The 24,547-nt window shown below is 48.1% G+C and overlaps 2 protein-coding genes across 3 annotated transcripts in view; one reads left to right on the top strand and one right to left on the bottom strand.

The window, feature by feature from the left end:
• Positions 1 to 14,879, top strand: part of ADAM17 (ADAM metallopeptidase domain 17) — a 36,471-nt gene extending 21,592 nt beyond the window's left edge. For both annotated transcript variants that reach the window (XM_055713661.1, XM_014277735.3), the window contains exons 10-19: positions 303 to 391; positions 2,542 to 2,694; positions 3,548 to 3,747; positions 4,733 to 4,836; positions 6,374 to 6,508; positions 7,436 to 7,566; positions 8,594 to 8,672; positions 9,771 to 9,859; positions 10,518 to 10,574; positions 12,917 to 14,879. In XM_055713661.1, coding sequence (XP_055569636.1) covers positions 303 to 391; positions 2,542 to 2,694; positions 3,548 to 3,747; positions 4,733 to 4,836; positions 6,374 to 6,508; positions 7,436 to 7,566; positions 8,594 to 8,672; positions 9,771 to 9,859; positions 10,518 to 10,574; positions 12,917 to 13,267 — 1,388 coding nt within the window. In that variant the 3' untranslated portion in view covers positions 13,268 to 14,879. The remainder of the gene's footprint in view (positions 1 to 302; positions 392 to 2,541; positions 2,695 to 3,547; positions 3,748 to 4,732; positions 4,837 to 6,373; positions 6,509 to 7,435; positions 7,567 to 8,593; positions 8,673 to 9,770; positions 9,860 to 10,517; positions 10,575 to 12,916) is intronic.
• A 1,561-nt stretch (positions 14,880 to 16,440) lies between these two features.
• Positions 16,441 to 24,031, bottom strand: IAH1 (isoamyl acetate hydrolyzing esterase 1 (putative)). The gene is made up of 6 exons (XM_055713662.1): positions 23,849 to 24,031; positions 22,582 to 22,634; positions 21,970 to 22,118; positions 20,956 to 21,117; positions 17,465 to 17,583; positions 16,441 to 16,774 (listed from the first exon to the last, which is right to left on the bottom strand). The coding sequence occupies exons 1-6, from the start codon at positions 23,927 to 23,929 to the stop codon at positions 16,607 to 16,609; spliced, it is 732 nt and encodes a 243-aa protein (XP_055569637.1). The 5' UTR covers positions 23,930 to 24,031; the 3' UTR covers positions 16,441 to 16,606.
• Between the last annotated feature and the right edge of the window lie 516 nt (positions 24,032 to 24,547).

Genomic DNA, 24,547 nt, shown 5'->3' with positions numbered 1-24,547 from the left:
AACAAACCCTGAACCACGGGCTGCTTTGTCTGAATGCATCTTGCAGTGGTTCAGGAGTGTCAGATGCCGATATCTTGGAAATTTCTTATATTTTGCCCTTTACTGCAATACACGAGCTGTTTGTGCTGTGCTTGAAAGATTCCCTGCTCCAAAAACTGGCAAGAGACAGGGTCTCATGGGTGAGCCTATGAGAACGATAAAGCTATTCCTTTCCCCAAACAAGGATCCCTCTCTCTCCCCGCAAAACCCTTGAAACCCAAGAAAAATGTTTGTCAGTTGTTGTTTATTTCTCACTTCTCTAGCTTATTATAGTCAAATTGCAAAGAAGGACATCTATCTGAACAGTGGCTTAACCAGCACCAAGAACTACGGGAAGACGATCCTCACAAAGGTAGGAGAGTGTCCTCCTCTGCACAGTCTGCTGTATGTGTATGTGTGTTGGTGATGTGTGCCATGGGATTTTGACAAGCTTCTGTGCCCTCTCAGAAACAAGCTGCTGGCTTTCTGATAAGTCAGGTCCCTGGGGACAAGGATGTAGGTCGTAAAACCAAAATCATTGGGTTTTGTTCTTGCTGACAAAGGGGAATCAGGACTGAATTGGAAGATTGAATTCACTGCAAAACAGGAATGAGGAAACATAGCTAGCGTGTAATAGGAGCTATAGTTGTCCAGATATAAACAAGGTTTTGATATATAAAGATGAAATCTAAATGTATTTTGCTTTAAAACAAAACACCCCAAAACAACCAAACCCTCAAACAGAACAAGCAGTATTGTACAAGTAACCTTACATTAAGAATAAAATCAGTCTGCTGACTCAAATAAGAAAAGACTCATGTGTTTGCTACTACAGGCACCTAAAACATGCAGTTGGATGATTGTGTACACTTGGTCAGTTCCATTTGCAAGGTAAAGCAGTGAAAGTAGTGCAGGCAAACTAGTTTTAGTTTGGGCCTTTTAGTGAAATTCCTCTACGTGATTTCTCTGTGTGTCCTGACAAAGTAGAGCAGAGAACAGTATAATGCATAGGGCTTATTAGTGCTAATATTAAGCCTAATGTAAATTGTTGCTGTCTGGATTTTTTTTTTCCCCATACTTGATAAGATAGTAGATATATAAAGGCCTGAATATGAGCTTTGTCTCACTTGTACCAGAGCAGTGCCTGTGTTTGCATCTACCAGATCTTTGCAGTTGGGCATATTTCTCTTCTGTTGACTTCAGATGACTTAGCTGTGCTTTTCTGTAGCCTGATTATAAAGGGAATTTGTAATTGATGTGTGAGCTAAAACTTGGCACAGAAGCTGTCAAGAAACTAGAAAAAAAAGACAGTGAAGCTTTGTGCTAGAGGGATGTTGACAAAGAGCTCTAGCTGTTGCCATGCTATTTGCATTCATTGTTCAATCTCCAAGCTGCAGTTCTGTCTTGGATTACAAAGGAGATTGTTTGCTGTCTTCCCAGCAGCAGGCACAGAGCTTGGGATGAGGCAGCGGGAGCATTACGGATTGGTTTCCACAGGAAAAGTGCTGTATGGTGGCCAATTGTGTTAAAAACAAACAAACAAAAAATAAAAAACACCAAAAACCCCTGAAACAAAACCAAAACCCTGCTTAAAAATCCTTCCCCAAATTAAACACAGTGAAGCACAGGAGTGATGTCTGGGCAGCTCTCCTGTCTCTGGCTCTTGCATTAGCTATGCCTAGACACAGACATTGGTGCTGCTCGCTGCAGTACTTGGTCCTCCCTGTGCCTGCAGAGCAGCTGGAATGACAGTTAGCTCATCAGAACTCGGTTCTCTCTCTCCTGAACTGCTCGGTCTCCTTGTGGTTAAGGTTTATTTCTGATCCAGTTTTATTTGTGGTTGTCATCTTGTGAGCGTGATGCCGTCTGCTGGTGAACGTGCTGTGAGGGGCGCGTGGCAAGGCAGAGCCGGTTTGGCACCCTCAGCAGAGGAAGTCCTGTCTTGCATAAATGATGATAGAAATCCTCCCTGTTGGGCCACATTTGCAGATGTCTTTCCTACTAATCGTGGAATAGAAGAGCTTATTCAGCACTCCTAATGTCATCATCCATTTAGAAGAAATAATTCTAATGGCAAGATATGTTAAACAAGAGATTGACTAATTGTAGTAGCCGGTGTTTGTTTGGACTGTTCTTTGTTTCAACTTTTTATGCCTTCCAGCTATTCGAAAGCAATTTTTCATATTTTAAATATCTGCATTGTATTGAAAACAAGATTGAATCTCTATTCTAGGACAGCGTTTTGCCTTTAACAGTGGTTTAGTATTCAAACCTAGTCCTGGAACATGTGTTTGGAAATGGATCATAATTTTACTTGCCTTCAGTTCCTCAATTCTAAAGAAACAACCAAACACACATAAAAAAACCCAGCCCCCCCCCCCCCCAACAACTTCATAGCGGGAAATCCTTTTCCATCTCAGTGTATCTTAGAATTGCTGGTGGCCCGCAAATAGCTGGGATCTTCTGTCCTGTCCTGCTCACACTAGTTTTTTTTCCACATTGCTTTTCTCATGTTCAAAAAAGGAGGCTGACCTAGTTACGACACATGAACTCGGACATAACTTTGGAGCAGAGCATGATCCTGACAGTCTGCCGGAATGTGCGCCCACTGAAGACCAGGGAGGGAAATACGTTATGTATCCAATTGCTGTCAGCGGAGATCATGAAAACAACAAGGTATAGCTGCATAGCGTTGCTTCCACGTACGAGTTTCTGCTATGTCAGTGACCCTTTGTGTGGAAGGGCTATTTAGTTAATGATTCCTGTAGCTTGAAGCCATCAGAATGTAATGGATTAGCTATAAAAAGAAAACATCCTTGCATGTTGTTGGGTTCTCTGCAAGATAAGCTCATCTTTGGTTTCTGAGTTTCACTGGAGTTCATAGCATGTCCAGGTGGTTTTTTATTTAGTTTTTTGTAATAAGCTGTGGCCACATGCTGCTAAAAGCAAGTCATCAGCGAGAGTCAAACGCAGGACCTTCAGTACCAAGTAGCATTTGGGTGGTCCATAGCTGTTCTTGTTGGAGAGAGACTGCCGGGCGCCACAGCCATGGCGCTTGCTAGTCTCAGAAGCTTGCACTGGCAGCGTGGACTTGGCCTTGTGCCTGTTCTGCAGATGAGAAACCAAGATTATGGAGGGAACGATTAGTCTGCAGTCTACTCTGACTTGTGGTTCATGCCTAGTCCCGCTGCCGAGAGGCAGCACAGTCTCTCCCTGTTGCTACAACTTCGCTTCCATTCTTGGGTTGCTAGTGCTCCTGAAGCTGTGGGAGAGCTGGAGTTAGCTCTAACCCTGAACCAGACTGCGTGCGGGTGGCCCTGCATTGTAACGTAGCAATGTCCTTTATGGACCCAGCCATTACTTTCCTGTCTTAAAATTTTCCCAAGGTATCAAACTGGCAGTATTGAAGGAGTAACTGCTTTCTGAGGCACCCAAACTGGAGGTGTAAGGAAGCTGAGGCTGTCCTAGATGCCACGTGTTGATAGAAGGGTATGCTCCTCAGTGCTGCTCTTTTCCCTCGTCACTCTAGATGTTCTCAAGCTGCAGCAAAAAATCCATCCATAGGACCATCGAGATCAAGGCCCAGGAATGCTTCAAAGAGCGCAACAACAAAGTGTGTGGGAACTCCAGGGTGGATGAAGGGGAGGAATGCGATCCTGGCCTCTTGCACCAACAGGCTGATCCCTGCTGCTCTGCAGACTGTAAACTGAAAGCTGGCGCGAAATGCAGGTAAGGGGAAGCTGCAACTTCTCTTAACGTGGGAGAGGATGGGCTGGGCTGAAGGCTCCTAAAGCCACCTGCAGTGTCACAGACCTGTTCCTTGCCTTTAAGGCTTAAATGTGTGAGCTGAAGACAGTAAAGGAATTTGGGAAGGGCTGCTGTGTGTATGCACTGTTTGCATACATCAATGTTTATAGCATTCTTTTTCTGACAAGTGTCAAGAGCTACAGGCTTGAAGCAAACTTAGACAATCAAAAATTAATTTTAAAAATATCCTGTGCAAATACAATTTTTGCTTGTATTTCAAGGTGGCTTTGAACCGAGGTCACATACTGGTATTTTCAAGACTGCTGCAAAATGTGTATGAGCAGACAACACAGTGACTGCACTAAATAAGCCCTCTTTCTGTTCTTGCTCTTTGTGGTGTTCGTGGCCCTGTTGCAATGTAGTATCCAATCTGTTTTTTCAGAGTTCAGCGCTGCACCACGTAACAGTAGAGAGCTTGTGCAATTCCTGTTGTTTAGCAAGAAGTTCCATCAATTTTAATGAGTGCTTTTGACCTAAGGTCCTTCTTGCATTAGGTACGGAGCATTGAGTGTAAAGACAGCACAGAATAAAGAGTAGTAAACCTTCAGGGACAAACAGAAGAGGGGAGAAATGTGTAGGGAAGAGTGTATGGAGATCTTCTCCAAAGTTGCCCAGCAAGTGACAAGAAGAGGATCCAAGTGCCTTGAATAAATATGAGTCCCTGCGTAGTCTCTCAGTGTGTTGTACTTTCTGTGCTTTTACCTTTGATAAATGAAGAGCGAGTGGGTGTGTAGAAAGGCAGTTGTGGGAGGAGGCAGAGGGCAAGGGTTTTGAATCAGTGAGTCTCCAAGAAATACCTTTTATTTTTTTTCCCCTTAACATCCTTTTCCCCTGGCTTTGTCATACTTGTACTTCTTTTTTAAAAAGTTGCTTAATAATTCTTTCTTTCTTTCTGATCTTTCCGTAGTGATCGGAACAGTCCCTGCTGTAAAGGCTGTCAGTTTGAAAGTGCACAGAAGAAATGCCAAGAAGCCATAAATGCCACTTGTAAAGGAGAGTCTTTTTGCACTGGTAGGCTGTGGTTCTGTCCCCTTTACGTCAGCTAGCAAAGTGCTTCAGGCTCAGTGTCCTGTTCGATCTGCTTTCAAACTAGTGCCCTTTATGCATCCAGTACATGTAATTTTAGAGATCAGTTAAGCATCATGGAATTACCTTACAATGAGTTCTGTTGTAGTTGAGGAGTCACTCGGTGATTTACTGCCCAGAAGAACATGAAAAATGTTGACTTTTTTTTTTTTTCCTTCTTTCCCTTAAAAGAAGAAAAGCAGAACACTGTGTCACTGGGAGGGGACAAGAATGAGCTGAATTTTGCCATAGAAAGGGTGGAATTACTGCAACTCTGCTTCACTTCCCCACTTGTTTACTTCCTCCTCATAAACTTTCCCGGAGGCAAGGAGTCATGTCAGAGCGCCTGCTTTGCTGGTGGTGCCTCCAGGGTCTGCTGCCTACTGCTTAGATGCCAGAGTGCCACAGTGCCAGAGTTGTTGAAAGCCTCCAGAGCTTCCGCTGTCTCTTGGAGGAGCTGGTAGGCAGCCTGCAGATGAATCACAGAATGGTCAGGGTTGGAAGGCACCTCTGGAGATCATCTAGTCCAGGGGTCCTCAAACTACGGCCCGCGGGCTGGATACGCCCCCCCAGGGTCCTCAATCCGGCCCCCGGTATTTACAGACCCCCCGCCGGGGGCTGGGGGGGAAACCAAGCAGCCGCAGATGACTGCCTGCCACTGCATCCGCACGCCGGCCCCCTGGTTAAAGAGTTTGAGGACCCCTGCTCTAGTCCCACCCCCCGCTAAAGCAGGTTCCCCTAGAGCAGGTTGCACAGAGGCACATCCAGGTGGGTTTTGGATGCCTCCAGAGAAGGAGACCCCACAGCCTCTCTGGGCAGCCTGTGCCAGGGCTCTGGCACCCTCTCAGTACAGAAGTTCTTCCTCATATTCAGGTGGAACTGCCTGTGTTGCAGTTTGTGCCCGTTGCCCCTTGTCCTGTCGCTGGGCACCACTGACAAGAGCCCGGCCCCATCCTCTTGGCACTCGCCCTTCAGACATCTGCAGGCGTTGGTAAGGTCCCCTCTCAGTCTTCCCTTCTCCAGGCTGAACAGGCCCAGCTCTCTCAGCCTTCCCTCACAAGGGAGATGCTCCACTCCCCTCAGCATCCTCGTTGCCCTCCGCCGGGCCCTCTCCAGTAGTTCCCTGTCCCTCTTGTACGGGGGAGCCCAGCACTGGACACAGCACCCCAGATGCAGCCTCACCGGGGCAGAGCAGAGGGGACAATGACCTCCCTCGACCTGCTGGCCGTGCTCCTCCTAATGCACCCCAGGGTCCCATTGGCCTTGGCCACCAGGGCACACTGCTGGCCCATGGGCACCTTGCTGCCCACCAGCACTGCGAGGCCCTTCTCTGCAGAGCCAGGACAAGCTAAGAACAGGCTATTGGGGTTCCTCCTCGGGATGAGTCTGGATTTCCTTTATTTTCCTCTTTTCTTCTGCACACTTAGGTGCTCTGCCCTTTGCTGTAACACAGTCCTCCTGCTCTGTTGACCCCCATCTGTAGGGAACAGCAGCGAGTGCCCCCCTCCAGGGAATGCTCCAGATGATACAGTCTGCGTGGATATGGGGAAGTGCAAGGATGGGGAGTGCGTCCCTTTCTGCGAGAGGGAGAAGAACCTACGGTCGTGTGCGTGCAATGGTGGGTGACGTGGGACTGATCTGAAATGTGTGCTTCATCTCTGCTCCTCAGTGCTGGCTTTGCTGTGGGCTTGCCCGTTGGAGAGCCGAGTTTATGGTTTCTGAAAAGTTTAAACCGTTGTTCCTTTCAGGGCTCGTGGTTTCTGTTTAGAAAAGGCCTGTGAATGTCCTCCTGTCTTCTGACAGTCTGGGTTGAAGTCATTAAGATGAGACTTACAGTCTGGCGCCCTGGTTAGAGAGGGCGCTCTCCTATCTTCCACGTTCTCTGTCATAGTGGACAGGAGGGATCATAAGGAGATGTCAGCCAACCTCCAGACCAGGCATGGCACAGGAGTAGTGGCCTCCAACAAGTGGTTAAAGAAAGATTTCAAAGAGGTTAAAGTTCTTGAGAACGTAAGATCCTCAAGTCCAGTCCCCTGCTACTGCAAACCTGTCTGCCATGTACTTCTGTCAATAAGTTTTGCCGCTCGCTTGCTCTCCGTGTTGATTGTCTCTGAAATGCGGGGAGGCAGCTGTGAGTAGGCGGAAAGCTTCAGTGAGGCAGCGCGAGGAAGCGCTGTGAGCGCCGCCACGTTGAGATGGAGGGCATAGCCAAGGAGAAGGGAGCCTAGAGGACCCAAAGCCCAAGAAGTATTTGCATCTGTCTTTTGGATGTGTTTGGAGCCTCTTTGCTGCCCTGGTGATTCCTGCGGTGCTGGGGTATCGGCTTGGAGAGCTTGGTCCCACTGTGTCCCCTGATATGTTGCACAGGGCACGTGGTTGGGTTTTGGGCTTGGTCGTCAGAGTGCCTGGCACGGGGTGACGCACACAGTCCTGCCCTCCCTGCGGGGAAGCTGGGCAGGAGCATGGTCACCCGGGGCCACGCGGCGTTATGGGTTGCAGGTGACTCTCGGTGCTTCAGAGGAATGAGTTTGTTGCTTCGTTACAGAAACGGATAATTCCTGCAAGGTGTGCTGCCGGGACGAGCAGGATAGGTGTGTACCGTACGTCGATGCTAACGACCAGTTCCTGTTCCTGCGCAAGGGGAAGCCCTGCACTGTGGGCTTCTGCGATACCAATGTAAGTTCTCCCAGCTGTCAGCGCACTGCATGCTCTGCTGCCGCGGCTGGGCGTTGCGGAGTCCTCTGTGACGAAGCCTCTGCTGGTAAAGCGAAGGCAAAGCTTGACGCGCTGCTGAGCGGGGCGATACTGTTAGTACCTCTGCGTAGGATAAATCTGAAAGGGTGTCCGAGGCTGCAGGTGGAGGTTGGTTCTGCAGCAACCTGGGCAAGGTGAAGCTGTTGCCTTCTGCCGTTGCTTATCACCCCCCTTCTGCCGCCCCCGCAGCTCAGCCAGCCAGCAGTTTGTGCGAAGGAGGCGAATGAGCGCTGCTGTAAGCTCGGCTAGGTTTGCAGCGCTTGCTGTGTCAGTTGTTCACGTTAGCTCAATTAATTTTGACTAAAATATTTCAGGTTGGGGAGCAATCACGTGGAAGTCTAGCTTGGTGGTATCTGACAGGGGCAGGGAGAGTGGCGGGTTGCTGGCACTCGGTGACCATCGTTTCCGTGGTACAGCCACACAGCCGGCCGCCTCCCCTGCAGCCGCCGGTGGCTGAAGCCACACTGGGTGTCCGCAGAAGTCCTTTTGGGGGGGGGGGCACGCCCCAGCCCTTCTGCTGGCAGAGCTGGGGGGCCGATGATCTGCTGTGTTAAACCAGCACGGCCCAAGGGTCTGGCTGTTCGTAACCTTCTGCAGCCTTCTCAGGGGGCGATGGGAACTGAGGCTTGTGGTGCTTAAACCTCGCCAGAAGCTTCAGTTTTATGTCAGCTAACGTGGGGCAAGGGTGGGGCAGTTTTTGCAAGTTTCGAACGTTAACATTTCATCTGTTTCGGGCAGCAATAGAATTGAAACCATTTTGCCAGAACTAAGAGCGGTGCAAATGGGCTGCAGCTGCTGGGCGTGAATGTAAATCTGTATGCAGAATGCGAGTCAAGTGCTGCTGTGTCTGTCGTTTTAATTTCATTACTGTCTTTGTATCTTCTTCCCTTTGCAAGAAGGCGGTAGTTAATGCTTAGATTATTTTGTAAATAAGCGTTTACTTTTGCAGGGCAAATGCGAGAAGCAAGTGCAGGATGTGATTGAACGATTTTGGGATTTCATAGACCAGCTCAGCATCAATACTTTTGGTAAGATACGTAACCATATCCTTTGGGGTTTTTTTGAGTTCATGACATGAACCTCTGAAGCCCTGGAGGGAGTTAGCTGGCTGTTTCATTCGTACCCTGTATGCGAGCGTAGCTAGTAGCTGTGTTTAAGCGCTGATCTTGCCTTTTAAAGCTGAAAGGATGGGCCGCCACTTCGCATTTTTCCACTCCGTTATTTTTTAGGCACCTTCCAAGCTTGTAAAGGAGACGATAGCTTCTTGTCTGAATACCAAGAAGTAGGTCAATTAGAGAAAAGGAAATAACAGACAGTCTTTTTAGAGGTCAGCTAGATTCAGCACAGTAGAAAGTGGGCCACTCGGTAGGATTTAAATGCCAGCAGACTGGGAGAGGAAAACCTCATTTCTCTCTTACTTAAGAGAACCACGCACCTCAAGCTGTGTGCTTGAACCGTGGCACTGCCCGGTGATTGTGAGTGGGCCTCCTTGGTCTTCATCCCCACCGTGCAGTGCCAGCAGGTGCCCCCCCCAAGTGTCACGCCATGTCTCACTCCACGTTACTGGCACCGTACAAAACCCTGTTAAGCAGCCGGCGCTGCGTAACTGCGTGTGCTCACTGTACTGCTGTGCCCACACAGTGTAATCTGGGTTTGGGGCTTCCAATCTCGAGTTCTAGGATCAAAAAAATTATTTCTTAGGTAATTGTTAAAGCTATTTAATAGCCTGCTCAGGTAGGGACAGTTTGATGTTCAAATACTTTGTTTGTGGAGGCTGTAAAGTCAGGATTTAGTAACAGACTCGGGGTGTGTCTTGTGTAATTGAGAGGGGGAGCTTGGCTGGCTCAGTGTCGCCTGTTCCCAGTCAATTCACGTTAAATGTTACAGTCTGCCAGCATTTCTCACCAGAGAAGAACAGAGGAAAAAACCTGTTCATGTTCAAATACTGGATACAATTTTCTAAAATTACAGAATTTCTTTTATTTTTGCCTAGTCCTGCAGCTTGTGCTTTTCTGAGCAATTCTGTGCCTTGGCTTGCATGAGCAGTGGCTGCAGAATGGGGTTACACGTGTATGTTCATGAAACGGTGTTTGGGGGTAACTAACGGATTTGACCTGATTTCGCAGGGAAGTTCCTAGCGGATAATATAGTGGGCTCTGTGCTCGTCTTCTCCCTGCTTTTCTGGATTCCTCTGAGCATCCTTGTGCACTGCGTGGTAAGATGTCTTTGAGCTGATTGCCGTGTTGGGTTGAGCTGTAAGAGAACACCCTTCCTATGTGAACTGGCAGACGTCTGTGGGAGAAGGTGATGGGAAGCTTTTAGCAAACCCCAGCGGGGAACCCAGCATATGTAAGACTTACTGCTCCTGCAACAGGCGAAACTCGGGCTTAACTCTGCCGGGCTTGGCAGGCCCGGCGCGCCCGTGACTGTTCCCTGGAGCCCTTCCCATTCTCTCCTAGGCAGGCTTTCTTCCTCCATCTCCTGAATCGTACCCAATTATAAGTTCGGTGATTTCTATTAAGAGTCAAAGTTTTCTAAAGCCCTGCTAAGAAATAAGACGCGTTTTGTGGGGAGACCCATAGCGGGAAGTGGTCCTGGCTGACGTTGGGCGGATGGGTCAAGGGAGAGCTCGCGGCAACGGGGAGCGTGGGCACATGGTGCGGATGGCAGTGTGGGGTTAGAGCAGAGGATTGCTGTGCCCACAAGCACTCCGGGGGGGATGGGAAGGTAGAAGGTAGGGGAAGGGACAAGAGCCCCACGCACTGCTCTGTACCTGCAGGGAAAACGGGGATCTTCTAACTGTGAAACTTAACCTTTTTTATTTTGTGTGTGTCTGTGTTGGTTTGCGTGTGCGTGTGTTTGTTTTCCAATAGGACAAGAAGCTGGACAAGCAGTATGAGGAGAACACGAAGTCCCTGTTTTGCCCCAGTGTAAGTTGCTGTCAAATACGAATTGGCAGAAAGCTCTCCGATGTGTGTTAGCAAATCTGAACCTAAGGTGGGCGCAGAGTATTTATCAAAGGAGCGATGACAGAGAGACGTGGAGCCCTGTGCCTCACGCTGCGGATGGATGGATCAGTTGGAGGGGAAACGGTCTTCTCCCACAAGCCAGTGTTGGACGTATCGAGCACTGCAGCTCGGTGGGGCCTGGCTGTTCCTTCCTGTAGCAGCTGTGCCTTGACCTTGTTGCCGGAGCAGCTCTCCTGCAGCAGCCGCAGCTCCCAGGGCAGGAAGCCATGCCGCTCTGCGGAGCACCGCCTCGTGCAGTGGGTGCCCGTGCGCAGCGTCCCCTCAGCACAGGTCACTTGGCAGCTTCAACCACAAGCCGCTTGTTCCCAGCCAGGTGGTGTCAGCAAAGCGCGAGGCTCAGCAGGGCGACGCTGCAGCAAAACCTCTGCCAAACGCAGCGGCTTTGCTGCAGAGTGGTTGGTTGCAGGAGGTGCCTTCTAGGGGCCCGATGTGCTAAAGCCTTCCAGTTGCTTACGGGAGAGCGGGCCTCAGGGTGCAGGCCACCCATCGGTGACCCTTCTCACCTTGTAGATACCGAGCTGGGAGAGGGGAAGAGCAAAAAAAGTGCCTAGATACATTTTAATTACAGCACAGCACAGGGCGCCTTCTGATGTAAATTTCTGGGTATCCTGTCCAGTGCTTTGACACCTCAGTTCTTGATTAATAACTGAAACTTTCAGCTACGGAAATGTCCTTTTGTAACGGGAGGTGGAAAAAACCCTCCTGCAGAGCTTTCTTGCCCAGCCCCCGAGGGAAGCACACTGAAGTCAGAGGCTGCTGAGGCAGATTGCCTCTGGCACCTGCTCTGGTGTAACTGGAGGTGATCTTAGTTTAGGTGCCCAGTAGTTGGCCTTGAATATCCTAAGAAAAGTCACCTTAGAGCTTTAATACCTGAATTCAGTCAAGAAGATGCCAGAAGCAGGTTGTAGCCTTGTTGTAGCACAGGTACAGTTAATGGGTTCCTTGCACCAGCAAGAGTTCTAACGAACAAGTCTTGTGTCTTTTGGATTTGCTGAGGATTGAGTAGTTGGGAATGCGGTACTGGCAGCAGGTCAGCCTCTCATCCTGCCCGCTGTTGGCATTTACTGATGCCAAAACAGCACAGAGTAACTGCTCAAGACACAAATTTTGTCTTTAAGCAGCAAAGGTATTTATTTCATGCAATGTTAGGGAGCTAGCCGATTTGCATTGGACAAACTAGCTCCCAAGTTTTCAGTGAAAAGTCAGGTAATTTATACAGTTTTCATGAGAGGTTACAGCATCTTTACATGCCTATTCATTTGATTTTGACACCTAATCATTCTGTTCATAATAGGTGGGATCTAGGTGGAGTGAACTTTTCAACTTTCTTTGTTTAACAGTTTCCTGACTCAAGGTCTCCTTATCTCCTTCAGGTGCCCACCTTACCTTTCCTATATTCAGAGTACATTCACACAAACAGAGCATCACCCAGAGCATTGTACCAAACTCATCCTTACCAATCTTTTTAAGACCTTGCTCTGTTTCATACCAGGGGTTGTGAGGATGTCTTTTTACGCCCAGAAATCCCTGGATATTTTCCAAACCATGCTCAAAATAGAACAGAAACCAGTGGGCTTTAACTTTAATCTGAGGTGCAGAGTCTGGGTATGATCGCAGTGGTCCCCCCGGTGTTCAGTGCAACTTCCTGCACGTGAAGGGGGGAACTCTCCAGTTGGAAGAGTGGGATAAGCTGTACCGTGGCCAGTTTCCCTGCACTGAGCTCTTGGTGTTGTCTGGCTTGACCGTGCATTTCCAGTCCTGGGTTTTGCCAAAGCAGTGTTGGGCCCCAGGGGAGGTGGGGCTGAGTCGTCAGCTCTGTCCCGGTCACCCGTGGTGCTTTTATGGGGAGAAGGAACACGCAGAGATAAAAGGGCCTTTCTGCCGTTAGCGCTCAGCGTAGCTGAATTTCTTGAGGAAAAACCTACTCAACGAACGACTTCTTTTGGATGGTCCCTTGCTCCTACGTTATGTATAAATCTACTGTGAAACTCAAAATCGGACTCCTTTCCCCCCCAGCGCAGTGGGCTCAGCCTGGCTCGCGCAGGGTAACCTGCAGCGCACACGGCTGCTGGGGGCGGCGGGGAGGACGCGGTTGCCTTTAAACCGTTCTAACAGCAGTGCGGGTGCTGCTCAGATGGTGCCCGTTTGTTGCCCGTCCCCTTTGAAAACGGCGCAACAAAAACTGAACCTTGGACTAGATCCCGGTTGCTTCTCCCTGTGACGAGGCTGCTTGTGTCTTGCAGAACGTGGAGATGCTCAGCAGCCTGGACTCTGCCTCTGTTCGAATCATCAAGCCCTTCCCCGCAGCGCAGTCGACCAGCCGGCACCAGCCACTGCAGCCCATCACGGCTGTGCCGGCTGTCGCTGCAGCACCGAAACAGGACCACCAAAGAATGGACACTATCCAGGAGGACCCGAGCACTGACTCTCACATTGACGAGGACGGGTTTGAGAAGGACCCTTTCCCAAATAGCAGCTCGGCCGCCAAATCTTTTGAGGACTTGACGGATCATCCTGTCATTAGGAGTGAGAAAGCTTCGTCCTTTAAACTACAGCGCCAGAACCGTGTAGACAGCAAAGAGACGGAATGCTAGTGTCTTGCTGCCTTCTAAATGTGTGACTTGTATCTGCAAAAAAAGGATCTAAAACCATTTCATTTATATAAATATAAATATATGTATATATATTTTTGTGAGGGAGTGGGAGAAATAAGGAAGTGACCTACTGCAGATGCTGGTCATGTGTATGACCTTCCTTAAATTACAATTATTAGAGCATTATATCTTTTAAAAAGGAAAATCCAAACTAAAACTGGCTTGTTTTTGAAGCTTTTTGGATTTGTTTTTCTATTTCCTTGACCTTTAACATTTCCTTCAACCTGTGGTGCAAAACCAAATATCCTGCTGGATATTGGATTGTGTATATCAGCCTTTTTTATAATTTAATATTTTGTAGACGGACAGCACTGATAGACAGAATTAAGGGGCTTTTAAAAACAAAATGAAAACACAGCAGTATGTTCCATGTAGATCATTTAGCGATTTAAGGTACATGCCTAAACAGATGCCTTGAGAACAGAATGGGATTAATGAAACGGATAAAAATACAGTCTCACAGCACTGAGTGAAGATGCATGATCAGAATCAAGAAGCTTAACACAGCTTCTAAAGAAATAAAACCAAAAGGATAACAGAGAGGCTGTTAAACCTTGCCCGATGCATGGAAATGCTCCTCTAGCAGGAACCTCTTTTGCCTCTAGCCTTGTCTTTGTGGCTTTTGTGGGAGTTTCCCACTCTGCTGAGAGGCCTGTGTGTCACAGGTGGCTGGTAGCAGAAGGCAGTAAGGAGGGAAATCATTGACGTGGATGAGGACTGTTTTAACCAGCTGTTTACAGCAGCTGTTTCAGTGCAAAAATGTTTCTCCAAATGTTATTTTGAAATGGGTAACACTGTTGTTGAGATGTTCAAAGAGCTGAGCCTCAGTTGGCTGTGCCCTTTGGAAACTCCTGCTGCATAAATAAGGGGTGGTGGTGGAATTTACTCCATTGCGGGGGGGGGGGGGGGCATTTGTTTAAAAATAGTGAATTTAACCAAAAAAGAAAGAAACCTTTGTTAACAGGGCAAGTATAAGGAGGAGACTTCATGAATTCAAATTCCCACACAGGTCGTAAAATGTGACATTAAAAAGTTGGTAATCTAGTGGTGTCCTCTGATACACCTGGAGATGTGTAAGGTGAGCCAGGATGGTTTAGGTTAGTGGCAGATGGGCTGACAGTGCAGTCACAGAGCAACCGTGATAGTAAAGCAGAATCTTTAATTCTACATACGTTTGCTCCCATAATACTCTGCTGATAGAACTGACATAAAGGGGGACCAAGGGTCAAACCGTTGGAACTGTTACAAGCCTGTGCTCAGCTACGGGGGAGCCACAGCTGCAGGAAGCATCTGTGTGCTGAAAGGGTTCCCCCCCCTCCTCCCTGCCTGAGGATACCTGTTACACTAATACTTGAACTGTGTGCCTTACGGTATTTCTATCTGACTGGCTGTTGTGTTTTATATACTGATTTTGAACTTTGTTTGGGGTTTGTTTTTTTTGTTTGGGTTTTCTTTTTTTGATTCAGTGCAAAGTACATGTGTGAGGAGTTAATTTAATTCCCGGTACAATAAAAGCTTTTTATACTAAAAAAAAAAATAATAATTAGCCAGATGAGCTGTTTCTGTCCATCCTTTTAGAAAAGATGTAAGTTTTTCTGTTGTTAAGCCTGGCTGTGCAGTCAGACTTGAGCCAGTCAGAAGTAACTGCTCCCCTCTGGAACTCAGCTGCTGCAGAGGCTAAACGCTGAGCACCCGCAGGGCTGCCCTGCTTCCCCCAGGGAGGGAGCTGGTCTTGCCCTGTGTGTTATGGTCAGTTCTAATGGTGAAATTCGTATCTAAGGTATGGGGGGGTGCTTGGATGTCTTCTCGGGTAGCAAACCTGTAAAAGAGGAAAAGCAGGCACTTGGGAGCACAAAAATGGAGGTTTGGAGCAGCCCTTGGAAATCACAGAATCCATCCCCAATGTGAGCCTTGCTCTAGACACTGTGAAAGCGGCACCTGCAAGTGCATTTGCAACACCTAGTGCAGGGAGATCCACAGCTTCCACAGGGAGCTTCCTCTGCTGCTTAGCCAGCCCTTCCTGTAAGCATTTCTTACAGAAAGGACAGCCCCATTTCAGATATTCATCTTTATTTATAAATCAAGCTAGCTTCTGGTCTGGCTCCAGGCACATGAGAAATAACTACTTATGCTGCACTTCATAACACCCATTACATAGCGGAGGACAGTCTTGGCCAACTTGTCTGATTTGAGGAAGCAAAGGCAGCCTCACGGCGCAAACAGTGCAGGACATCTTGACGCGCTCTCATCTGTCTGCCTCACTCAATGCGTAACAAGTACATCGCTATCGGCCTCATCTGGTTTGTGCCAATGTAACGACAATGGTGACAATGCTGCACTGTATGTCATTTGCCATCAAGTGAAGGAGACCTTTCAAGTGAGCTTTGGTATTCATCCATCATTTAACTGATACAACAGATGAGTACTACATACTACGTATAGCTTTTGTTCAAGAGAACACAAACTATGAAAACTACCTTCACAAACTGCAAAAAATTGCCTGAAGCCTAGATGAAATTCAATAAGCATAGAAAAAAAGCAGTTTGGGAAATAATTAGCTAGCCAGATAGCAGCAAAAGTGAGGATACTACTGGACCACGGATTAAAATCAAATAAAGAGATGAAACCCCTACATAATTCTGGGCTGTATTAACGTGCATCACCAGCTTTATACCACCCAAGAACACCCACTGCTTTGAAATCTGCGCCTATACACAATGGCCAGGTGTAGAGAAGCTGCTGCTGGTGCCAGAAGAAGTTAAACTTTAAAAGCCCTGCTCTGAACTACAATACAGCACTATAAAAAGCCTCACTCTCAAGCTCAGATAATGGCTTTTACTGCTGTATTACAGCCAAATAAATTAATCTGGACTAACATTAATGGCTCTCAAGAAGCTCCACGCTCCTGCCTCTTACCACTCCCAGGTGTTTAAAGCCAGCAGATTGTATTGACCAAAGTGTAACCCCCAAAGCTCAACCGAGCCGGGAACGCCTCAGGGCAGCCAAGGCTCACTCTCCTCCAAGTCTTCCAAGGAAAGACCTGCTCGTCCCCACAGCTGTCCAGGCTCCTGGCACAGGCAGCAGGCAGACAGACCACCCCACAACACACCCTGTGTGGTCTCACCTTTATTCTCCCACAGAGCAAGAGAGGGGACACGGAAGAGTACTGACCGCGGGCTCCCCACTACCCCACGCGTGCAAGGTTTGCGGCACGTTGCTGTCTGCACGCAGACCGGCTTTCTCAGGCATGGCTGCTCTGGCTCCTGACCGCCGGGGATCTCACAGGAGACTGGCCTCGGGGTTCGTATGGTCAACGTCGCGCCAATAAGGAAGCAGCGAAGGAAGAGCGGACAGTTTTTTTTCCAGGCGTGACCAAAGTTGTGCTGCTAGAAAGCTGTTGCCTTTTGTTGATAAATGAAGACCATCAGACAAATAGGAAGAGAAATCCTACGGGGGAGGTTAAAACCATGATTTAATGTATTTGCTAGCTGCAAATAGAAGGTCTTGAGTAATGAAGTAAATTCCTCAAAGCTAGCTGGTATATATACCGGTTTCATTTTTCACCGTTTGTATTAATATATTAAGAGAATGGTCTGATGGCCAAGGCCACTGCTATTCATCAGGAAAAGATCTGGGGATTGATGCAGTCGAAAGATGGACTCTACTGCACCAGGGAGCGCAGGAGAGAGAAAAGACTCGGTGTCTGAACTGGAGTTGCCTGCTTGCAGGAAACTGTGCAATCTGTCACATGGACCAATTTGGGTACTTGGCCAGAAGCACCAGCAAGGTACCCATGCCACCTGGTTAAACTTTGAAGCCAGTCCAACCCTGCGCCGTACTAGGTGCCTCCAGAGGCCCCTTCCAACCTGAACTATTCCATGAATCAAAGTCCAAGGAAAAGTTATTTACATGTAATGCACCCAGGGGACATCTAACAAACATAATGGCCAGGGTGTATTAAGATTTATTTCTTACAGCACACTGTGAAGCGTTCCGGATTATTTTTCCTTCCCCAAAGTGTAGTTTGGATATATTTTATACCATTTCAGTGATAATGCAGCACTACTGGTTCCTCTACGCTAAATAATGCATTTCACAATTCATGACTGTTTCAAAGTCTTTCTCAAGACATCATACCTGATCTTTTTGCATCAGCGTCCAGAGGTCGAGCACATCCGTTCCACAGTCCTTAGCTACCTGAACACAGGCCTGAGCGTATTCCCCAGTGGTGGCATTGCAGCGATTTAATTTGTCACCTATCATTCAGAAAAAAAAGAGAACATTTAGCAATTGCAACTGATACAGCTTGATTTCAGTCTTCTGTGGTACATGCGATGCATATCCATTTGTTAAACCAGCAGACATAGCTAATTACAATCTAAATCCAAAGCACCTCAATTTCAGTTGGAAGCTACAGCTCATTTAGTCTCTTTCAGGGCTCTTTTTGTTTTTGAGGCATTTCAAAATACATCTCTTGTTAACAGATGCATGACAGGTAAAAGAGAGGCAACAGCAACAAGCACGCAGCATAAAGCTCGCTTCTGTGCTGCTCGCAGCCTTCACCTTCTGGCAAGCTTCAGGTGAAATCAGTGCACAGATTCAAAACTGTTCATACACCTGCTACCAGCGTGTAGAACAGAGTTGAGCAGATGTAAATCTACTTACAAGTTTGCCTTCTGCTTCCTGGATGGCATTTGACATTTAATATCTCCTTGCAGTAGCCTCCTTGTTGTAACATGCTGGTGGACCGGGGTACGTTCCGGTCCAAAGCTTTACTTTGTGACTGCCAAGCACTTGCGACTGCCACGTTTGTGCGCAGACACCCTGGGAGCTGGGCCTTCAGCATATGCTCAGTGCCGGCTACTGTAAGCCAACAGCTTTGCACCGACCACTGCGACACGTTAGGGCAGGGTATTACTAAGTTACGTTGTTTGGTTTTTCTTCTTATTGGGACCTATAATGCAGTGCAACTCCTACTCCACTCCCTCCTTCCATGTAATGCACCTAATGATTCTGACTTTGCAGTGCCACCTCTTTCCTCCCATCATTTCTTTTCATCCTAAAAACATCCTCAGCCTCCTCAGTGGTCCTTCCTCACCACGGTATGTTTCCTAACTCTTGCTTTCTTCAACTCTCTTCCTGGTTCAACTCTCCCATAGGCTGAGTGGTCATTCAGCCTCCACCACACAGCCCTTCGTTGCCAAGATCCCTGTACCGACCACAACTTCACCTCCCTGCGCGTGACCCTTCAGTCCTGTCCCTTTCCCTTTCTATGACTTCTGATCTAGCAGAGCCGATAATTTCTTACTCTGCCTTTGCCTTTTCTTTCATCGTTAGCATTACTTCTCGACTGTTTCACCTCTTCTTCCATTCTGGAAGCACACAAACACACACCTCCTCCCAACGTGCAGCTCTGCAGGTGCATGTGCTGGGTCTACAAGCAAAGAGCAGCAGCCAAAGGAAACTCAGGGAATATAGGGAGGGGCGTCTCCTGAGGGATCAAGGAGCCAACCTGGTGATTCATCTCGACCCGCACGTACCCACCCAGCTTGGGAAGGAGGACAGCCGGGAGCAAAGGGTTAGGGGACACTCAGAGATGCCAGATGCATCTGGGTGTGTGGGACTGACCTGAAGGAGCTGCCTGTTGCATTGGTCAGCGCCTACCCCCTACAAACATTCACAGCTAACGGGAGACCGAGGGTGAAGAAGGTTAACATTACACCCACGTTTAAGAGAGGCAAAGAAAAAGGACCTGGGGAATGGCTGATCACTCAGCCTCACCTCATTGCTGGGAAAGACAGCGGGATTGCCTCCTTTTGAGATTCATTTCCAAACACATGAAGGACAAGAAGGAACTGTCAACATAAAGTTAGCAAAGCCAGTGCCTGACCAACCCAACTGCCTTCTGTGATGGAATGATGACCACCCAGATGATGAAGAACAGTTCTGACTTTAGTAAGGGCTTTGACTCCATCTCCCACAGCACTCTAGTTTGGAAGCCGTGTTTATTTTTGCACCTCTCTTCACACCTGGATGAACGTTCCTGTGAACACTATCCTTCTGATGCTTCGCATCTCTCCTTTGCCCTCGTATTGATCTGACAAAACTAAAAATAAGCAGAACATTTCTCCTGAATACTGGTTGAGGGCAGATGATGCGATGTTGCTGCTTACTGTGCCAATACTTGTATCTGTGGTCCACAGTCTGAGATCACCTGTCTCCTGTTCCGTCCCTAGACAGCAATCTCTTTTAGACAGATGCTGGCAGATTCAACACTGTAAATGCAAGTTTCCTCCCTTGCTACCCCATAGAAAGGATAGCTGTAAGACAAAAATGAATTAACATTTTAGAAGTGTTACTTGACAGCTAGGAGCCAGCTAAGCAGCGTTCATGGTGTGCTCCCCTGAGAGATCTTCAACAGGACAATACAGGTGCACATTTTGCTAACTACAGCTGTTGCAGCTTTAGCAGGACCTGGGCACACATGCCACGAAAGGCTGCTCTGCACCTGACCTACCCCCTTACGCCCTACGCAAGGATCTACCGCTGTCACATGCACAGCACTAGCCCTGTCTGATGTCTGATCGGATCTGCTACTGTCTTACACAATTTGTGAGCATTACTCTAGGACTTTCTCTTCTTTTCCAAATTAAATGTAAGAACTACCCTGCTAGATGAGACTGAAAGTCCACGTAGTCCAAAATCTGTTTTGCACAGCGATCACGGCTGCACACCAAAGCCCCCTAACGCAAAGTCATGCGATACATAGCCTAATTTAATGCAGTTTAAACATGAGGCCACCTTCAAAACGTCACCACTTTGATTGAGTACACAAGTCAGGATGCAAATACCACCTACGTTAGAGAAAACCCTGCAAATGCTAAGGTGACAGCTCTCTACTTACCTAAATCTAACTCAAAAGACTTATAAACATGCAAGAGGTGGACAAGCTGTCCCAATGAAAAAGAGGAAACACTCTCAGAAGGTATCAGCTGTCGCTGCTGGAGTCAGTGGGATTACAGCATTTTCCAACAGTTGAGTAACATCAAGTAAGCAGTACATCTCTATTTCTAGAGTTAGCTTGAACAACATAATGAGAAATCATTTATTCGCTTCTTGCTTCTTTTTAAGGTACTTCTATTAGCATCCTTAGAATGTGCTATTCTCTGGGGAGATTTTAAAATTTAAAATAAACCTGCCTAGTACATTACTGCTTATCCAAACAGATGTGAAAGACACTGTGCCTATCACAAATTTTTCTAAGGCACACAATGCCAAAATTTCTTCCATTATTCATGTTATTTTGGAAGCTGGTAGGACATGATATAGTCTGCCTAGGACATCTTGGCAAAACCTATGTGCTCAAAGGGCAGCCACTTCTGTCAGTTTTATGCATGAACAGATCAATCAACACTTCTGAAAGGATGTTGCTAATTAGTTGGTAGTTACTCCATGACCTTATCCAAAAGCTGTTTAGCAAAACAGCTAGCAGTCCTCTTCCATCAACTCAAAGAACATGACTGCAATCTGGCACAAGCACAAAGCTAATCATCTATCAGCCTGGGATCAGTAACTCACACTCTGCCAGTAAAACGCGGAAATTCTGCCCATCTGTACCATTCTTTTACCTTTGGCAAGACACTCCTTTTCCCAAGCGGACTCCTGAAGAGGTGGTGGTGTTATCAAAATAATCCTGTCTTCAGTAATGTCTACTGATTTCAGATACTGTATCATGCTCTTTAAGTTTGCAGCATATTCCTCCAAAGGAACGTGTTGCTTAGGGTTCAGATCTGTTAGGGGATAGAGCACATGCATTAGCGATGTTAAACTGCTCACAGATTCATTACACCACAGAATGTGCTCTTTACACAGCATATGAATGTGGGCACTCATTTTCAATATGCACTTCACCTCCACCATCGATTCAGGAGATGGGGCAGGAAAATGCTATTCCTCAGTAGCCAAAACAGACGAATCAAGAGGTTAAACACAACACTTCCAACTAACACAAATAAGGCTCGGGGCAGGGGAGGGGAATAATAAAAATCACCTTTTAAAAGATGCTTTGTCTTACAACTCCGCATCTTACTATTAGATAACATAATCACCTCAAGCAAAACTTAAGATTTTTAACTCTCTTGGGATGCAAAGAAACTTTTGGAAATTCCCATGGATGTACAGTCAGTCCTTTGTGCACCGATGTTATCATTTTGAGTAGACTAGCTCTGCATGCTGCTACGCTTGTCTTAAAGAGAATCCAAATGCTACCGTCCCTCATTTCCTCAACCCATCTGCCACGAATTCATCAGACCGCTTTAAAAAGTAGAAAAATCAGCTAGATGCACAACTCCAAGTTTAGCCAATGGATATAAACTAATTCTTGAGCATCTTGAAATTTACTTTTAATATTAAAACTTGCTGAGAGGGAGAGAAACAGAAGGCACTGCATGGTTTAAATACAAATAAAATAATTGAAAACAATCCACTGTAAAAATGGAAAGAGGGCAACCAGATCATAGAGAAGCAGCAAGAAAAGTCTGTGTAACATTCTGTCTTTTCTGCTAAACTGTAAAACTGTCTTAAAGAGAACAACTCATGGGGAAAAAAAAAAAAAAAGAAAGAAAAAAAGAAAGCTATCATACCTTTCAAAGCACTGTCATTAGCTCCAAAGAAAATAGTAACCGCAGCAGTACTCTCAGCACCAGTACTTTTAGTGATCAGTCTTGGAAGGATCAATTTAGCCCATCTGGTGTTGTACCCTGAGAGCCCACGGTTCACAACATCACATTTTCTGAAACAGAGACAAATATCAAAAAGAACATATCTCTTCTGCCCACCAGAACGAAACTTGGTAAGTTGTGAACCATCCTGTCAGGATACCTGCCTCTGCTTCTCTCAAAGACAAAGAGATATCACAGGAGTTTTCAATGGGATTATAACTTTACATTTTGAAAGTGCATGCGCAGATTGCATGTGTACTATATGCCTGCCACTCAGACTATGAAACCAGAAATACAATCTTGACAATCACTAAGGACTTTTTTCTTTCCAGTCAAGCTCTGAGGGGAAAGAAACACCCAATGAGTATTTCCACCAGTACCGGGCAGGTCACCAGTAAGGCAGCTCCACTTCAATAAATAAATAGATGCCAATAAATAAATATACAGTAAATATTAACTTGCGTTTGTTTTCTTTTAGAAAAGCTGCATGACTTCCTGTGTGCTAGATAAATTACTTGAAATTTAAGCTCTTACCTGACCAGTCTCTCAGCAAGGGATGCCCCCCAGCCATTTTCCTGGAAGGAGAACTGAAAGCAAGGAAAAAGGTTAAGACTTTCACTGGAAGAACTCCCTCCCCAGCTGGTGGTCCCAGCACCAGCACCTTGCCCCAGCATTTCCTCCCTGCCAGCCGGCCCTGTCCCTGCAGGGGTCAAACAGCCCTGGCCTTACTAGACACAGGACTGGCATCAGAGGCAACCTGGTGCCCTGTGGTCCCTTCATAATCAAAACCAGCTGCTGTCAGGCTTTAGTTTTATTTTGGCTGGTGAGGCCCCTTTTTTTAAAAATCTTTTTCTACTTTATTTCTAAGATCCTTTCACCATGCCTTCATTCTGGAAAGCACCTCTCAAAAATCCTTTCTCCACATGCTGCTTCAGAGTGCAGTTTGATACCTACCTCTTCTAATAGTGGAAAAATTAATGGGAATAATCCTTATTCCCCTGCTGCTGCATCACCCTTCCTGTTACAATGCTGCACAGCGAGTTGGTTCAGACAACCCGTCTCCCATTACCGATCCCCTTTGTCTTTGTCCAAAACTTGTGCCATCAGAGCGGCTCTGCGACCCACCCCACCACGCAACAGAAAGCAGGGACACAAGCTGAACACCAAAAAGCCGGTGCTGCATCGAAGGAGACGTTCAGCCAGCCACGGTCCTGAGACAGAGCGTGTCTCCAGGGCAGGAGCTGGATGCAGGGAGCCGCAGGGAAGGGGCACACCAGCAGCTGGGCAGGGGGAGCGTGGGGGTCAGTACAGACAGCAGGCTCGCCTCCCCGCCTGGAAAACGCCACTGCCACCGCGACGCCAGAAGCTGCACTTCAACCACATCACGCCTCTCACACTGGAACTTCAAGAGTTTCTGCGGGAAGGCTCCAAATCTCCCAGAAAACCATCAGGTGTGAAAGCCCCCGGGGCACTGGCGGGAGGTCCCACGGGGACGCGCCTGTGCCAGGCCTCGCTCCCCTTCCAGCCGCCTCACGGCGCCAGGGCCCCCCGCGGGCCGGGGCCCAGCCCCGAGGGGAGCGGCGGGGGCGCCCCTCACCCCGACCCCACCGGGCAGGGCCCCCGCACCGGGACACACGCGCCCCCTCCCGCCGCAGCCGCCGCCCGCTCAAGGGAAGCCGGGCGGCCGGAGCGAGGAACCGGGATGTTCGTGGGGCCCCAGAGCTCCAGGCGGCACCGGCGAGGCCGGCCCGTCCCGCGCGGGGCTCCCCGCCGCCCTGAGGGGCTGCCGCAGGGCCGCTACCTCAGTGATGGAGTCTCCGAGGAGCACGACGCGGGGCCAGAGCAGCAGCCGCCCGCGGGCGCCCGCCTCCCCCAGCGCCATGGCCGCCGCCGGGCGTGCGCGGGGGCCGGGCCGGCCCCGCTGCTTCCGCTGAGGCGGGAAACGGGCCGGGCCGGGCCGCCCCCGGTTTAGGCCCGCGTTAGAAACCGGCTTCACGTTCCAGCACCGGCAACGCGTTACTGCTCCTCCGCCTCTCCGAGTGAGGCTTACCGCGGGGCGTGAGGTGGGGGCAGGGCGCCTGGCGCGCCCAACCCCCGCCTTTGCGCGGGCTGAGAGCACTTTTTTTAAAAAAACCAAAAAGGCGTAATTTTAAAAATGAGATTTTCATCGGTTCCAAAGAAAGACTTCCTTTTTAAAGAAAATACTTCCGTCTTCTTTAAAAGACTTCATACTCTTAGCTAGCTAATGACATGCAATTTGGGGGGCTGTCACTAATTTTGCCAATACTAATAACACGCTAATACTAACATGTTAATTCTGCTAATTCTAGCAGGCTAACAGAGCTATAAAGCTTATCAGGTGCCAATGTGATCAGCTGAGAAGGGGCGGTGGGGGGGAGCTGCGTGTCCAAGAGGCAGAGGAAGCCCTTCTGCGGCGGGCAGGCTCGCCCGGGGGGGCCACACCGCGGCAGGCCGGACACTGGGGGATAGCCCCGCTGAC

This window comes from Falco cherrug, chromosome 6 (assembly GCF_023634085.1).
Source record: "Falco cherrug isolate bFalChe1 chromosome 6, bFalChe1.pri, whole genome shotgun sequence".
Lineage (NCBI taxonomy): Eukaryota > Metazoa > Chordata > Aves > Falconiformes > Falconidae > Falco > Falco cherrug.
This window is presented reverse-complemented; position numbering and strand designations above follow the sequence as displayed.